At 37.9% G+C, this 15,681-nt stretch overlaps 1 protein-coding gene across 1 annotated transcript in view; it reads left to right on the top strand.

Moving 5' to 3' along the window:
* ttll7 (tubulin tyrosine ligase-like family, member 7) overlaps positions 1-14,977 on the top strand; it is an 80,698-nt gene extending 65,721 nt beyond the window's left edge. Inside the window, exons 21-22 of the mRNA XM_087783601.1 lie at positions 10,748-10,852; positions 11,008-14,977. Of these exons, the coding sequence (XP_087639727.1) occupies positions 10,748-10,808 (61 nt within the window). The 3' untranslated portion in view covers positions 10,809-10,852; positions 11,008-14,977. The remainder of the gene's footprint in view (positions 1-10,747; positions 10,853-11,007) is intronic.
* Positions 14,978-15,681: the final 704 nt, after the last annotated feature.

Genomic DNA, 15,681 nt, shown 5'->3' with positions numbered 1-15,681 from the left:
GGGCCCCATGAGAACTGCTTAATTCAATTAGAGCCCAGATGAGGCTGTGCGGCAAATGACCTTATGAGAGAGTGAGCTCTTTTCCTTCCTGGGGCCCCGCTTTACATGATTCATAACTTGTGCGCATATTTTAACAAGCTATCACTTAGTGCCTGCAGTGTGAAGAGCTCACGAGTTTTGTTCTACACACCACTGTTGTTTGAACATACAATTGTTGTGTAAGTCATTGAATACGTGACAATGTTTGGTGTTTCCATGCTAACTGTACAGTGTTAAGCTTATCTGGCTTCTCTCTTCTATTTCTTCCATGTTTATCTATGTTCATGTGGAAAAGCTTCTCATTTTCAGCTGGACCAGCCGCTACTCATTTTAATATTATATATTTACCTCACGATACGATTTGATACAATATATTCTACTGACAATATAATTTAATACGATATTTTCATATCACGATATGATTGGATACGATATTTTTAGCTCATGATGCAATTCAATCTAATATATTCAGCTCACGATACTATTGAATACGATATTTTTAGCTCAAGATGTAATTGAATACAATATTTTTAGTTCATGATACTATTGGATACGATATTTTTAGCTCACGATGCAATTTAAGACAATATATTCAGCTCATGATACTTTTCGATACGATGTTTTCAGCTCACGATGCAATTTAATACGATATTTTCAACTTACGATGCAATTTAATACAATAAGTTCAGCTCACGATGCAATTTAATATGATATTTTCAACTTACGATGCAATTTAATACAATAAGTTCAGCTCACGATGCAATTTAATATGATATTTTCAACTTACGATGCAATTTAATACGATATTTTTTTACTTATGATGTAATTTAATACAATATTTTTAGCTCATGATACTATTAGATACGATATTTTTAGCTCACGATGCAATTTAAGACAATAAATTAAGCTCATGATACTATTAGATACAATGTTTTCAGCTCACGATGCAATTTAATATGATATTTTTTTTTTTACTTATGATGCAATTATAATCGTATCTTGAGCTGAATATATATCATATTAGATTGTATTAGATTGTATTGTAAGTTAGAAATATCGTATTAAATAAGGTAAGGTAAGGTAAAAATATCAATAAAGTTTTACCTTACCTTACCTTATCTTATTTAATACGATATTTCTAACTTACGATACAATCTAATACGATATATATTCAGCTCAAGATACGATTCGATAAGATATATTCAGCTCACAACACGATATATTTAGCTCACGTTGATTTCATACAATGTATTCAGGTCACGATATTATGGTATATTTAAATACACTTGCATTGGGCCCCGCTTTACATGATTCATAACTTGTGTGCATATTTTAACAAGCTATCACTTAGTGCCTGCAGTGTGAAGAGCTCCGAGTCGACAACGTTTGTTCTACACACCACTGTTGTTTGAACATACAATTGTTGTGTAAGTCATTCCACTATCAATGAATATGTCACAATGTTTGGTGTATCCATGCTAACGGTAGAGTCTTAAGCTTGCTCTGGCTTCTCTCTTCTATTTCCTCCGTGTTTATCTATGTTTGTGTGGGAAAAGCTTCTCATTTGCTGCTGGACCAGCCGCTACTCATGGCTCTTCTCCTGTCGCTGCCTCTTCCTCCATCTCCTCGCCCCTCGATTCAGGTCTTTGCTTGGTTCATTGGTGCTAATCTCGCCTCTAACCACTGTATCTGCTGCTGCCTTCACCTCGCCTCGAAAACCGCTTCTACTCTGCACAAAGATAGTTGCTCGGGCACAACCAACAGTCCAGCATCTGTTTTCTCTCACATGACCCCCCAAAAAAAGAATCATTTACGCTTTTTCACTCTTGTGTGCAGCCAGAATTCTAATGAAATTCCAAACATTCTCTTTTTCTAACATGTGTATCTTCAGTTTATAGTAAGAGTGATGGTCTATATTGAAGCTATGAATGTTAAACACACGTTTGAACTCTCTAATGTATAGTCCCTGGTCAACCTATTATATATACCAGTTCAGAAGCAGAAAATTATTTAAACATGAATCAGATATTTTTCTTCATGTTTATATGATAGAATCACGTGTTTTTCTGAACGTGGGGGAATTCCAAGGATATTTTTGTACAGTGAAACTGACCTGTCTCTTTTTTTTTCCTCTGCCACTACTGACTTCTACTGAATTTTTATACATTTTTTTAGACTGATTTAAGGATAAAAATATAAAATGTAAGTGTGCAATCTTGTGACATATCCTGCAATATAATAATTTGACAAGGAATAACTGTGTCCACAGCCTATCTGGGTCAAGTTAAGCAAATAACAAAGTTTTAGGGCAAAGTCTTTGTCCCATTGTTCCTATCTACTTTACTTCCTTCCAATTTTTGATTGAAAACCAGGCCGTTGAAGTGACTTTTATGCAGTTGAAGGTAAAATGATGCGATTGGGTTTATTGGCATGGAGACTTAAAAATACATTTACACACACAGAATACAATACACAGAATTTCGTTGCATTTTGCTCAAGACAAAGTTAGATAAAAGGGCCAAGATCTAAAGATACATGTGCATATATGCTTGTATGCATTGGAATAAATAAGGTGCCGAAAACAGCTGAAAAAAATGAAGAAATAAAGTGATGAGTGATTTTTTTTTTTTGTGCATAAATTAACTTACCATCCTTATATGTTAACCAACAAAACAAGCCAATTTTTGACAAAAATGCAACCACAACAACACTTTTAGTTTTAGTTAGATTGAACACATGGAATTGTGTGATTCTACTGCACACAATAGGAATGTAACATCTTCTCATATCCATCTAAATGTGGGAGACGGATGCTAGAACTATTTGGTCTTCACAGCAACTACTACTCTGCTTTTTTTTTTTTCACTCCCGCACTTCCATGCTGCACTCCACCTCTCACACATGTCTTTCTGAAAACGATATTACCCCGAGTGTGAGTGTCCTTGAGCACAGTGTCAGTGTCATGATCGACATAGACACAACACTGCGTTCTGTGTCGTGTGCGATTTAATGGCACGAAGCACTTCATATTCCTCCTGGTAGGCATGGATGAAACCGTCTCAACTCAAGGACCCTCGAAGTAGTTGAGATACAATTAGCATTATCATCTCGTTGGCTTTATACGAGTGAGATAAACTGTAACGTGTGCATGAACTTGTCGTGTGTCAGTGAAGCCATCTGTCCTCGTCCTCAACTACCTTCCGAGAAAATCAATTGAACGAGTAGGTTTTATGCTTTATACCAACCATACAGTATAATAGACTAGTTTAAAGTTCACACTTTGGCAATAAAACCTGTTTCTTAAACAACTTGAGTCATTATCGAGCAAATAGAACCCATTACTGTGTGACTCTATATTTCAATTTTTAAGCCAATTCAGCTAATGCCTCTTTTGGCTCTAAGCAACACTGGCCTTGCAAAATTCTGAGCGCACTTAAACAATGCCAGGTATAACATTTGGCAACTTGAATAGAGAAACAAGGTATTCTATGGCTTTATGTTTGGAATGATCGCTGAATTCTTTACAAGTAGCGGTAGCTTAATCCGCGCTGAGGTCAGCCAACATTTTTCATAGATGGAATACAAGTGGCTGAACAACATTCCTCTCCTTTACCCGAGTAGTCCCTTCACTTTCACACTGCATGGTGTTGAGCCTGTGTGTCACTCATATGTTAGCATGTGGGGTAGATGAAAAAAAAAAAGAGTTCCACCCTCAAAGCTCAACAAAGAGATTTTTCTCCTCCAATTGTTATTAGATTCTGCAGTTATGTTGTTTTATTACACTGTTGTTGCGATGTGTTTCTGTCGGGTCACATGACATGCTTCTTCCTTCCTCAGGATTGTTTGTTTAATCTGACAACATCACTGGTGATGTCTGGGAAAAAAAAAACGTGTTGAGAAGTTTATGTTAACACATTGTGCAAGTCATTCTACAAACATGTATCTCTTGTTTCTGGTACATTTCCTGTTAGTTTAAATTAAAAGAAACCTCACAAATTATTTACAGTTGAATGTACTAAATAATACACATTTCATTGCCGATAATTATAAAAGCACACATTCTTTTGCCTTCAATAATTGATAATTGAGTCTTATATATATATAACAAGCATGATTTATCCCCATAAATTATTTTTACAAAAAAAATTGTTAATTTCAGTGTCTTTATAAGCAGTAGATGATATCACATAAAATGCAGGAGTCAAGGCCTGAAGCTTAAAGTTGTTACGCAATTTTATATGACTTTTATATGACCTTTTTGGTAGTTTGATAGCATCTGTTAAACTTATGTGAAAACTCAACTCTCCTGACTCACTGATATGTTTCAAATGTTGAAGTCTTCCTCTCCAAGATGCAGTAAGTCCCTCATCATGACCATGTTTTTAACTTATTACTTTATAAAGTTCTCCACCGTCTGAAATCCGGGCGAATGAGAGGTTACGAGAGCAGAGTCCATTATGACATAATAATGGCTTCACTCCCCCTCCAGCCAGCTGTAATCACGCCTGCTTTGTTTATACAACGAGTCCCTTGTAGGTGGAGACTTGACCAATCCCAGCAGAGTGGGTGTGGTTATGGTAAAAAAGATTTTATCTCCATAAAAAAAGTATTTTCAGTGGGCGGGGCTTAAGATTATTTTTAATGTTAATATTTCAATGAAAAGAGAGTTTTGTACAAACAGACACTGATGATACAATAGAGTCCAACATCTATTGAAGACTCACTTAATTCAACACATGAGTTGAACTTTAAGCCAACTCTCATCACCCTGTAATGTATAATAAAAGTGTAATGTAAATACATTTTATATTATTGTATATTTGCTAGCTTAGCAAGTGCATAGCTTTGCTACTAGCTTCAGTAATTCTGATGATTCCCATTGGAATTCATGCCCAGGTGGGAAAATATTTTAGCATATGTTCCCAAGATAATCGTTGGTCTCTTTCTAGATGACATATTGCTAAATGCCACCTGTTTCCCTTAGAATGGCCCCACGTTACATTTTCGGGGGGGGGGTACATAAAGCTGACTCAGCGTTTGATGCCGGCCTCTTCTTCTAAAAACAGACGGCAGGACTCCGAGCATGAACTCAGTGTGCAGGACACGGCCCTGCTGGCTGTGTGGTTCGCACACTTACACACCTATGCAACAACCCCTTGGCACGCATCAAAGAGGGGGTCTGTTCGCCGCGGGTCTGCCGGGGCCTCTGTTGTTGACCACACCTGCCCACTCGTGTTCAAGCAGCCCCTTCTCAGCGGAGTGCCTGATCAGGTGTGTCAAGAGCCCCGCCGGGGTCTGGCACGAGTCCTTCACTCTGTGTGGGCTGAAGAGAGGAACTCGCCAAATAGCTTCCCCGCTAATGACTTCCTTGTTAAGCCTGGAATTACTGTCACTACCCGAAGACTGATTTTTCATGACAAAACTTTTGAGATTCTATTAACTTTCATCCGTCTGAGAGTGCGGGCGGTAATTAGGGTTAATTGGGGTGTCGAGCTGGAAAAAAAAAACGTGGGCGGCAGATAACCTTCAGAAAACCTCTCGCGCCTCTTCTTGCGTCATTGACTGTCGCCCGTCACCTCGAAAACCGTCCTCAGTCATGGCGTGTCATCCCCGTCTGGCCCCTCGGCTAATTTGCCCAGGCAAATCGCATCTCCGTGGAGGATTAGGGGGTAGCGTCGAAGAACCCCGTCATTCAGGACATGAGACGATTGTAAAAAATGGCATGTAGAGGGGCTGCTGCAGCAAGAATATTCCTGCTCCCTGTCAGCTGCGGAATTAAAGCAGAAGTGCATGAACAAGCCTCCCTCTGGCTTTTTTTTCAAGCACGTTGTTACCGAGATCTCCTCAGTGATCAAAAGGAGGATGAACCTGGTAGATGCAGAATGAGGCTCCAATTAAACATAGCCCGAAGAGACAAGAGTTCGCTTGGACGTTAAGATATACCCCTCCCCATTTACATCCCACGGCGCACCACCGCTATCGTTCTATATATGTGTGCGGAATATTCTCAAAGTGAATACCAGAGGAACCCCCCCGAAGAACACACACTTGGCCCCCGATGAACGTTCAATATTTGATTTTTTTTTTTTTTTTCACTGGCATTTCTCTATGGCCGGGGTTTGGATTCTCAGCAAAAAAAAAAAAAAAAAAAAAAATCGTATGGAAATCAAGGGAAGGATATCCATGAACTGAATCCCAGTGGAGATGTGCTCATTCTCATACAACACAGTGGTGGAGAAGAGGGTGCAGGGCGAGAGGGAGGCAATCTTGTCCAAGAAAATAATCCAAGAGAGACGGAGAATTCGTGAAGGAATCACTAAATTGTACTTTCATGATGGGATTTGGAGGCACCTCGCCGAAGCAAATAGCTGCAACTACATGTATCTTGTCTCTCTGTGGGACATAATAACGATGTGATTTCGCTTCGTTTTTTGTTGTTCTGACTCAAAAGATAAAAGATACATTTACAATTACACCAGCCCGACCGAAATCTTTGCTCTTCGGAGGAAAAAAAAAGAAAAAAAGGCTACAATCCATAACAATTCCACGGACATTTTGATCCACTGGCAGACCTGCTTTATACATTTACTACTTCTTACACCGCTGTGTATAAGTATATTTCTCAGTGTGAATCTCTCTCAATTTGCAGACCATAACACTTGAAAGTGTTTGACAAGAGAAAGTCCAGATCACACTCACTAGTTAACACTAACCACAAAACTTGCAGGATTGCAGTGATTCTGAACCTTTGGTGACCTATAAAGATGTGATTCCTAAAAGTAAGATAAGGGTTATATACGATATATATACATATATTTGTTTGGCTCTCAACGTTAACTGGTAAAATGTTTTTAGCCCCCTGTGTGATTGAGTTTGACACTGCTTGTCATAGAGGTTTTGGGTATTTGGGGTTGTTCCTTGAGCTGGGAAGAATACGTTTCCTGTTCAAGCATGGAAATGCTATAACCTTCAATAAACAAAACTGTTAATAGAGGGTCCCTTTTAGGGGCACCCTCTAAACCGTGTAAATGTTGGACAATGGCAACAGATGCTCATGCAGCATTTGAAGTTAAACCTTGATATATTTTCATGATGGAGATGTTGGGAAAATAAACATGAATTAAATAATATTAACAATAATAAATAACAACACAAGCATTAAAAAGCAGGAGATAACAATTGCTCAAGCTCAGTGTGTTGCTGTGGTGGAGAAATCAAGCCCCCCTGTACATCCAAGAGAACTCAAAAGTAAACTGGAAAATTATTGAAAGTGTAACTTATTTTATTGGAATGTAATGTAAACCACTTCCATGTTTCAAATATCGAATCTCATCATGACCATGTTTTGAACTTATTACTTTATAAAGTTCTCCCCCGTCTGAAATCTGGGCAAACAAAGGGTTACGAGAGCGGAATCCATTATGACATTATAATGGCTTCACTCCTCCTCCAGCCAGCTGTAATCACGCCCCGCTTTGTTTAAACAAAGAGATCCTTGGAGGTGGAGACTTCCGGGATTGATGACGCGCGGTGACAAACCTTGATGTTTGACCAGTAACAACAGAGTGTGCGTGGTTATGGTAAACAAGATTTCATCTTCAGAAAGTGTTTTCAATGGGCTTAAGATAAATAAATTGAAATATTTTGATAAAAAAATAGACAGTTTTGTAAAAACAGACACTGATGATACAATAGAGACGTATCTTCTGATGGTCATCGTTAATTCTCACGACTTGTCAATCAGCATTTTCCATTATTAGTAATTATTATTAGTCCGTGTTGTTTTCAGTGGAGTCAACGCTGATAAAAATGTATCCAAAAATGATTTTGTCAGATGTAAGACTTCACAGGAAGTCATAACAGTCTTTCAAGTCTGCAACATAAATCATTTATGGATACACTTATGTTAAAGTAAATACATTTGACTTCTACCAACTTTAAAAAATCCCCAAACTTCAGCTGTTTTTTTTTTTCCAACTGAAGCCTTTTCATTTCCACCCAGACCACTCTCTGGGTCGGCTGTATAGAAATCCTAAAAGTGCTGGACTTAGCGGGTGATTGGAGTCAAAAGTGGAGATGATGAGGTGCAGGGATACCTGAGGGCCACTCAAAGCACTTTTCAAGGACACTGACATCTGACTAAATGAAGTTAATTTGAATCCATCCCAGGCTCTCCCTGGGTTTGTGTTGAAAGCCCTCAGCGACGTGTTTCCTTTTCTTCCCGTTCGCCGTCAGAAGAAGCTGCTCGGCTAATTTGTCCGAGAGCGATATCACACGGAAAGAGAGCTGTCAGAGGAAAGTGGGCTATCTTTGCACCGGCTCAAAAGAAGATATTATTCTCCACTTTGTAATCCTCAGCCCCAGTGGCTCTCTTTTGATTAGATTGTCACATCTAAACGTCTCCCCGGGTTCTGTTTCTCTTTGGTCACTATATTCCTATAATTAAATGAATATTAGGTGAAGTTCCTTAACTGAGCAAAGATCCCCGCAGTGGCCGTCGCTGTGAGGTTATATCAGGTCCTGTACGTTTCATGGACGACTTTTCAGATTTAAAGGGGAAATGCCATTTTTTACAACTCGCATTTTCTATGGTATGGTTTTTATTATCGAGTTTAAAAACAGATATATTATATAAAGTGGTGCTTTCATCTATTGTTTCGTGATAACTTAAACTGTGACACAATTATTAATTTTAATAACATATAAATCCATTTTTTTTAATCTTTATACATCCTAGAGATGTTTATGTACAGTATTCTTTTCTGCTCGGCCTTTATAGGGAAAACAGTGTTCACCATTGAGTCCTTTGCAATAATTGTATTTTTAAAAGGGAAAATAATTATTTTAAATTGTTTATCTTTATAAATCAATATATAATAATATGACTGTATTCACTAAATATTTTCATGTCTACAAAAAAGGAGCTGTCTCGCCTGCAGTTAATACAAAACTGACCTGCTCTAGTAGGAGAACTTACATTTCCCCACATTTCTTAGGGCAGCTGTGTTTGTCTCTATGTTATCTTGGCTTTTTAAAGCATGTATTTTAAATTTTGTTAAAGCGCTTTGTGACCCTGGTCTGAAAAAGGCGCTTTACAAATAATTACTTACTTACTTACTTCCTTGATTAGTTTTTTTCTTATAATGGAAGAAGTCCTTTTTTGTGTTTCTTTTAAAAAGGTTTTTTTGTTGTTAATCGCCCACACTTCTGAATTTAAATCAGAATCAAAAAACTGTTGGGAACTTGAACATCAGTTAACACTACAGTTAATGTTAAAATGTGAGAATAAATTGCAGAAACAATCTTGTTTGACGAATAACAATTCATCCAGAAATATACAACTGAACAGAATCCTTTTAGTATTGACTTGAAGTCTGTGTTTTCTATCTTCAGTAGCCTTGATTTCCAAGTTCATCAGTTATTTTTCCAATTTTAAATTTCCAGCCAAAACAAACAAATAGACAAACCACATAAAATTATCAGAAGTTGTCGAATTTAATCACTTTTACCTCTTTTACTTTTACCACTATCACTGTTTACATTTTTTAAATGTATTTATTTTATATTTTATCAAAACTTATTCCAGACATGTGTAAGTGGTCAGGAGGCAATATAGGGTTGGCTCAGACTATTTGTAATACGTACTAATATATTTAAAATAAGACAATTATGTTGTTGTGTTGAATTCATGAATGAAAGATTGCAGATTTTCACTTCTCACAGGGTTGCCGGGAATATAACGTTTTGGACGACTATATTTATCAAATAAAAATGAGTATTGTATATTTAAATTCAAGAAAAAATACAAAGACAATTCCAGTTTGTAAGACTGTATTCACCTTCAATATTAAACATCAGTGACTTCCTTTTGACTTCGAAATTAAGAACTCAATGATTTTGTGATTTTATTTAACTGTGAAAACTATATTTAAAAAAACCATAAAGGACATACTGTATATGGCGAGGGAATCAAATAAACTTTCGGCATGAAGACGTACAGGAAAATAAAAACTTACAAAATTGACTTTAGAAACTTTGCATCACCAGCAATATCATGAGAGAAAACTCAGCTTGCAAATATGGGCTCAGTCTGTCTGTGCGCACGTCAAATACGTCCCCCAGAAACCGTGAACAATAGTTCCACCAAGATAGTAACTTCAAAATTGAAGAACATACACAATTAACTAGTTATTATTGATTGAAATTAGATATATTTACGATTTGTTACTATTTTAACTGACATATTACATCTTTATGAAACCACTCGTACCTCTTCTGCTGACAGTCACACTTCACTAATAACCATAAACTGTGCATATTCAAGAGCAACGTTCTTCCACCTGTTGTTCTGGGAACGAGGCGTTTCTCGCTAAACTTTTATGGAAACGATTCCTGTGACGTACTTTAACGAGTGATAATTGTTTTGCTCGTCAGCTCTTGTATAACGAGCTTGTATAACCTGGAGTGTGTCGTCGGCTCAGAAGGCTGACGATGAGTCATCCTCATAAAAACCAAAAAACAGTCCTGGAAGAATTCAACACCTTCCTTTATTCTGGCGTCTTCTGATCAACACATTAACATTTTTCAAAACAGGCCAAAGTTCACCTTTTTTCACTGAGCAATGACCCTGGAAAGATAATGACTATGGGGTGGGAAGGTTCCGTCCTTCGCGAGTCGATCTCAACCTGACGCTGGTCTCATTCCTCAGGTACTGGAACGCTGTTAGCAGGAGCTGCCTCACTGCTCTGTCTCGGTGGAAGGTGTCATAGAAAGATCTTAGACAGATATTGACGCCAATGCCTCGGCATGATAGGTGAGAACTCTCTGTTCATGATACCTTTCAAAAAATTCAAGGCGAGGAAACTCATCTAGGGGTGACGCCTACCGTCTCACATCCATTTATTAAAATCATTTATTTTTTATTTAATTGGTTCTTGGTTTTAAAAAAGTCTTCTCTCTGACCTCCAGGTACCTGCTGCCAGTGACCTCCCAGTTCATCATCAAGTGGCCTTCGTCCAAACCGGGCCGAAAAACCTCGTCCACTACGCCACGCTCACGCAGCCTTTTCGCCGCCAGGACGGGCCACTTCTGAGGTCAATGAGACGACCTTGGCTTCAGACAGCTCCCGCCTTTTGACCCCTCTGACCCCCCCCCCGACTCCCCGAACAGCCAAACTTGCATCCCAGCAAATCCAGGAATGGGTTTTTTTTTTTCTCCCACTTTGTGCAGCTCGTGACAAAGGATCGACCTTGAGCCCGCGGTCGACGACAAACTCTTGAGTTGGTATCGCCTCTCTTTGTGTGTTTTTGTTTAACTTTGTGTGACAACTGCAACCTCCATTGTATGATTGATCTCGTTGCCATTGTTCCCCGTTAGTGCGACTTATATCCTCCTGTACAGTTTCAAGTCACAGTACTGTAATAGATTGACTTTTTTTTTTTTAAAACAATGATTAATTTATGTATTTATTTTGTTATGCAGCGTGAATGCCAGAGTCTTGCTTGAGGAAAAATAACAAGGTTATTTTTGCTATTTTCTAACGGATGTATTTATTTTATATTAGAAGCTTCTCGTTTTAAAAGTTTACGTTTCGATGATTGCAGTCGATGAGATTTTTATTTAATGTTTCCTAACGCTTAACATTTACAGTAGGTTTTTTATAATGATGATGGAAAGCTGCTGATGCTTTGAATGTCCTGGAGAGTGAGAGGAACGAGGGATGCGTTTTTTTTAATTTAAAGCTGCTCTATTGCGAGGGATTGACACCGAACAACAAAAGGCTGAAGCTTTACATCGAGCGATCGGCTTCATTTCATCTCAAAACTTTGGCCAAAATTAGCTTCCTTCGGTTCACGTCCGGCCTCTTATCTTATCGCTATAGTAACAAGCTTGTCATCCGGTCCCTGAATGGACGTCTGGTGGTTGTACTTCCTTTAAACAGCCATGACTAGTCGATGGAAGACTTTGATTAAAAAAAAACCCTGAGCCGAGAATTCTGCCTGAAGACGAAACAAAAGGCAAGACGCCATGAGAAGAATACGTTTGAAGTCAAAGCCAAGTCAATTTGGACCAGCGTGTGAAGAGTCTCACACCAATATGCACTTTGTTACTTCAAAAAAACATGAGAAAAGACAAGAGTGAATGCTAGTGTTTGCATGCGTAGATTTTAGTGCGTCCACCGAACGTGTTTGTTAGTCTTAGAAAAATGCGCCGAGAATACACTTGAAGTTTTTTTAATTTTTAATTGAATTATTGTCTTGAACACACGCTACTGTACTGAACACTGAAGGAACTCTTGAGCTACATTAACTGGACTGTATCGTTTGATTTACTTCTGAAGAGAAGCCACAGCTTGTTTTCCAGCTCACTAATATATAAGAGCGAAGTGCCAGGGAGCAGGAATGTGCATGTACAGTCTCGGCCAAACGCTTCGGACCACACTTGAAATGAAAAAAAGAAGATAAATAAACATGGTCACTTCTACTGTGAGTGGTCCATTTTCACTGGTTTGAATGTCAAGAGTTTTCTTAAAAACCTCCCGTTGAAGCAAGTTTTAAGGATGATGATCAGGAAGTTGGTTTATGGAAGTCATTTAAGAAAGTTACGTTGTAGGTGTTTATGGCCAAAGTCAGAAGCCAGTTGACGATATGATGCATCGGATTGAGCTCTAGAAACAATGTACCATGATCTGGATCGATGTTGGGATGAAGCTTCATGAAACTTGTCTATTGACAAGAACCTGGTGATACGATATGTATCATGCTACAGTTGCAAGGATACGATATATTGTACTGTAGTATCAAGGATATATGTGTAGTATTGTCGAGTACTTGACTCTGGTGTTGCAGAATTTACAGACCACATGACTCTTGATGAAGTCGTAACTACTTTCATTTGTTTTGAAACAAAAATATGTCAAAACATCGGCTTTTAAATGCTGTTGCAGTCGACTGCATCCTCTTGTACTCAGTCCTGGCCGTGACCTCTCAGGATTTCAATGTTTAATTTAGCTGCGGAGAAGAGAAGGACATTAGTTGCAACAGAAAAAGGAAAAACGGCATGAATATTTGCACGTTAATTTAAAAAAAAAAGAAGTTTTATTTACACACAATATTGAACTATAAACCATAAAAACCTTATAAAATATAATTTGCCAGCCAAAAATGAAAATAAATTGATACAGTGCTATTAATTACCGATACAGTATCGTGGAAAAGAATATTGTGATATTTTGCCAATATTTTCTAACACCCGTACTCAGTAGGATAAGAAATGACGTCAGGTTTCAGTAAACCAGTTGTTAAAATGTTATAAACAAAGGTGCCATCTAGTGGATTTTGCTGAAGAAAACACTGCTTCATGAAGCTTCATTTTTTGACGAGTGATGGGTCTGTGAAGCTTCATGATGCGTCGTTTTCAGGGCCCAACACTCTCTGCTGTATAATCTCTCGCTTCGAGAAACTGTTTTAATGAAAACTTACATGTTTTCTAATAATAACAGCATGTATTGGGCTCTGGAGTACACTGTATCATGACACTTTAACAACATATCACGACTGGATTCTACTTCAAAAGTCAATCAATCCATTAATTTACCTCATTTAAAAAAACGTATGTGATTGTGTTTCAGAAGGTGCTAGAAATAAAAACAAAAACAGCTTTGTTGATAAGAAAAATATCATTTATAGTTACTTATACCTGCTGGTTTGAGGACTTCTGATCATGTTGATTCAGTTGTAGGTACAAAACATGTTTCTTCAGGTTTATTTGCCACAAGAGATGTTTTTTATTTACAAGAAATGACAAAAAACAACAACAATATACCAGTGAATGTGATTTTCTCGATTGAGAAGATTGATCAAATACACAAAATGTTCCAGAAAAAAAACTTTCTCATAAACAAATGTCTAAAATGTTGTATTTTAAGCAAATTAAGTGAATTACCAGCTTCTGTAGCTCTTGATATAAATGCTTCCCTTTCACTCAAACATTTAATATCTTCATTAAAAAATCGATGACATCAAAAGGTAGGCCTTGAAATACTTTAATGTGTATCACGATTTGTTAATTAAATGTTAAAAATCAATCCACTGTTTCTATAATTTAACCACAGGTTTAACTTGAATGTCCTCAATTTTTGGTTCACTTCTTCCCCCTCTTTTTAAGAATGAAAGACTTCAGGAAATGTTCTACGTTATAGTTCTATGTCTCTTTGGATCAACGGACAAACATTTTTTAAGGAGGTGGTTCTTTAACTTTTGGCTCGGACTGTCTGCACATCTGCTTCCAGTTGTTAAACATGGATCTCGCTATAACCGTAGGACGTCGAGTGATGACAGTATCGAACCACGAGTCGTCTCGAACACCGATGCTTTAGAAACATCTCTGCCAACAACGAGAAGTGCTTCTAATCTGACGCTTATCCAAGTTTCAAATATTACTTTGAACTCGACTCGACTTCATGGGAGCGATGAAAGTATTTTCTGGCGGTTCACAGCCTGACCTTGTGTTTACTTCATTCATTCTGAGTCTGACAAGGAATCCGACACAGGAAGGTCGCCATTCAGCAGGAGACAAATGGAGTGAAGGAGATGATGACGACGAGAGGAAGAGTTGGACCACAATGAAAAGCTCCGTTCACCAAGGTTGCTTTGAAATGGCTTTGTTCCACTGTGATTAAACATTCAAACCATAGCTGTTCGAAAAGCCCTGAGACAAACTTCGGAGGAAAAAAACGACGACAAGTTTCAAGAGTTTACCTTCAGAAAATGGCAAAAGTGCAACATGTGTCGTGTCAAACATGTGAACAAGCAGCTTATTACCTTAATACTCGTCATACCTCAGTACTCATGGGTAATGCCAAATGTTCATTTATCTGCTGAAAACTGTAAGAAGGATTTTTCTTTTCATTTTACATAGCAATAAAATGTTCAAACACTGTTTTTTTGTATTCATTTTTACCCTTTTTACTAGTGATGGTCTGATGAAGCTTCATGAAACAGTGTCATTGTTTTCAGAGACCACTGGATGGTGGTCTCTGCACTATTTTCCTTTGTTTTGAACAACTGTTCTAATGAAAAATCATATTTAAACTGATGGCGCCACCTACTGACCTCTAAACAACACGACACTGTTTCATGAAGCTTCATCAGATCCATCACTAACTATTTAGTGATAATCAACACATTAAAGGATGATCCAACATTAGTTTTGTGTGTTGTGTTCAAGTCTGAAATTAATTTAAGCTACACCTCAGATAGGGTCTTCTTTTTTTTTTAGTACCTGGACAGGCCACCTGACAAAAAGAAGAGCCAAGTCATATCTGCAGGGAAAACCTACGATCTGTTAAAACGTGTTTGTGTGAGACAAACGATTAGGGTCATCCATAAAGGTCAGAGGTCGAAGAACATTTAAATCAGGACGACTGACATCAAAATGAATCCCCTCAGTGACAGTGATCAGTGAAAGTCAGTTGATGGAAAACTTTCCAAAAAAACTACTGAGTAGGAGTGGATATAATAGTGGTCTCTAAATCATCTGACCGGGGCCAAGTACGGGGCCTTGAGGCCACCACAACTGGTGTATTGATTATAACTGCGTGAGATGAATTTCATTATCTTGAAAACCAACAGATTAAAGGAC

The sequence above is a fragment of the Callionymus lyra genome, chromosome 2, assembly GCF_982586985.1.
Source record: "Callionymus lyra chromosome 2, fCalLyr1.hap1.1, whole genome shotgun sequence".
Classification (NCBI taxonomy): Eukaryota; Metazoa; Chordata; class Actinopteri; order Syngnathiformes; family Callionymidae; genus Callionymus; species Callionymus lyra.
Note: the sequence above shows the minus strand (reverse complement) of the source record. Positions and strands in the feature narration are given on the sequence as shown.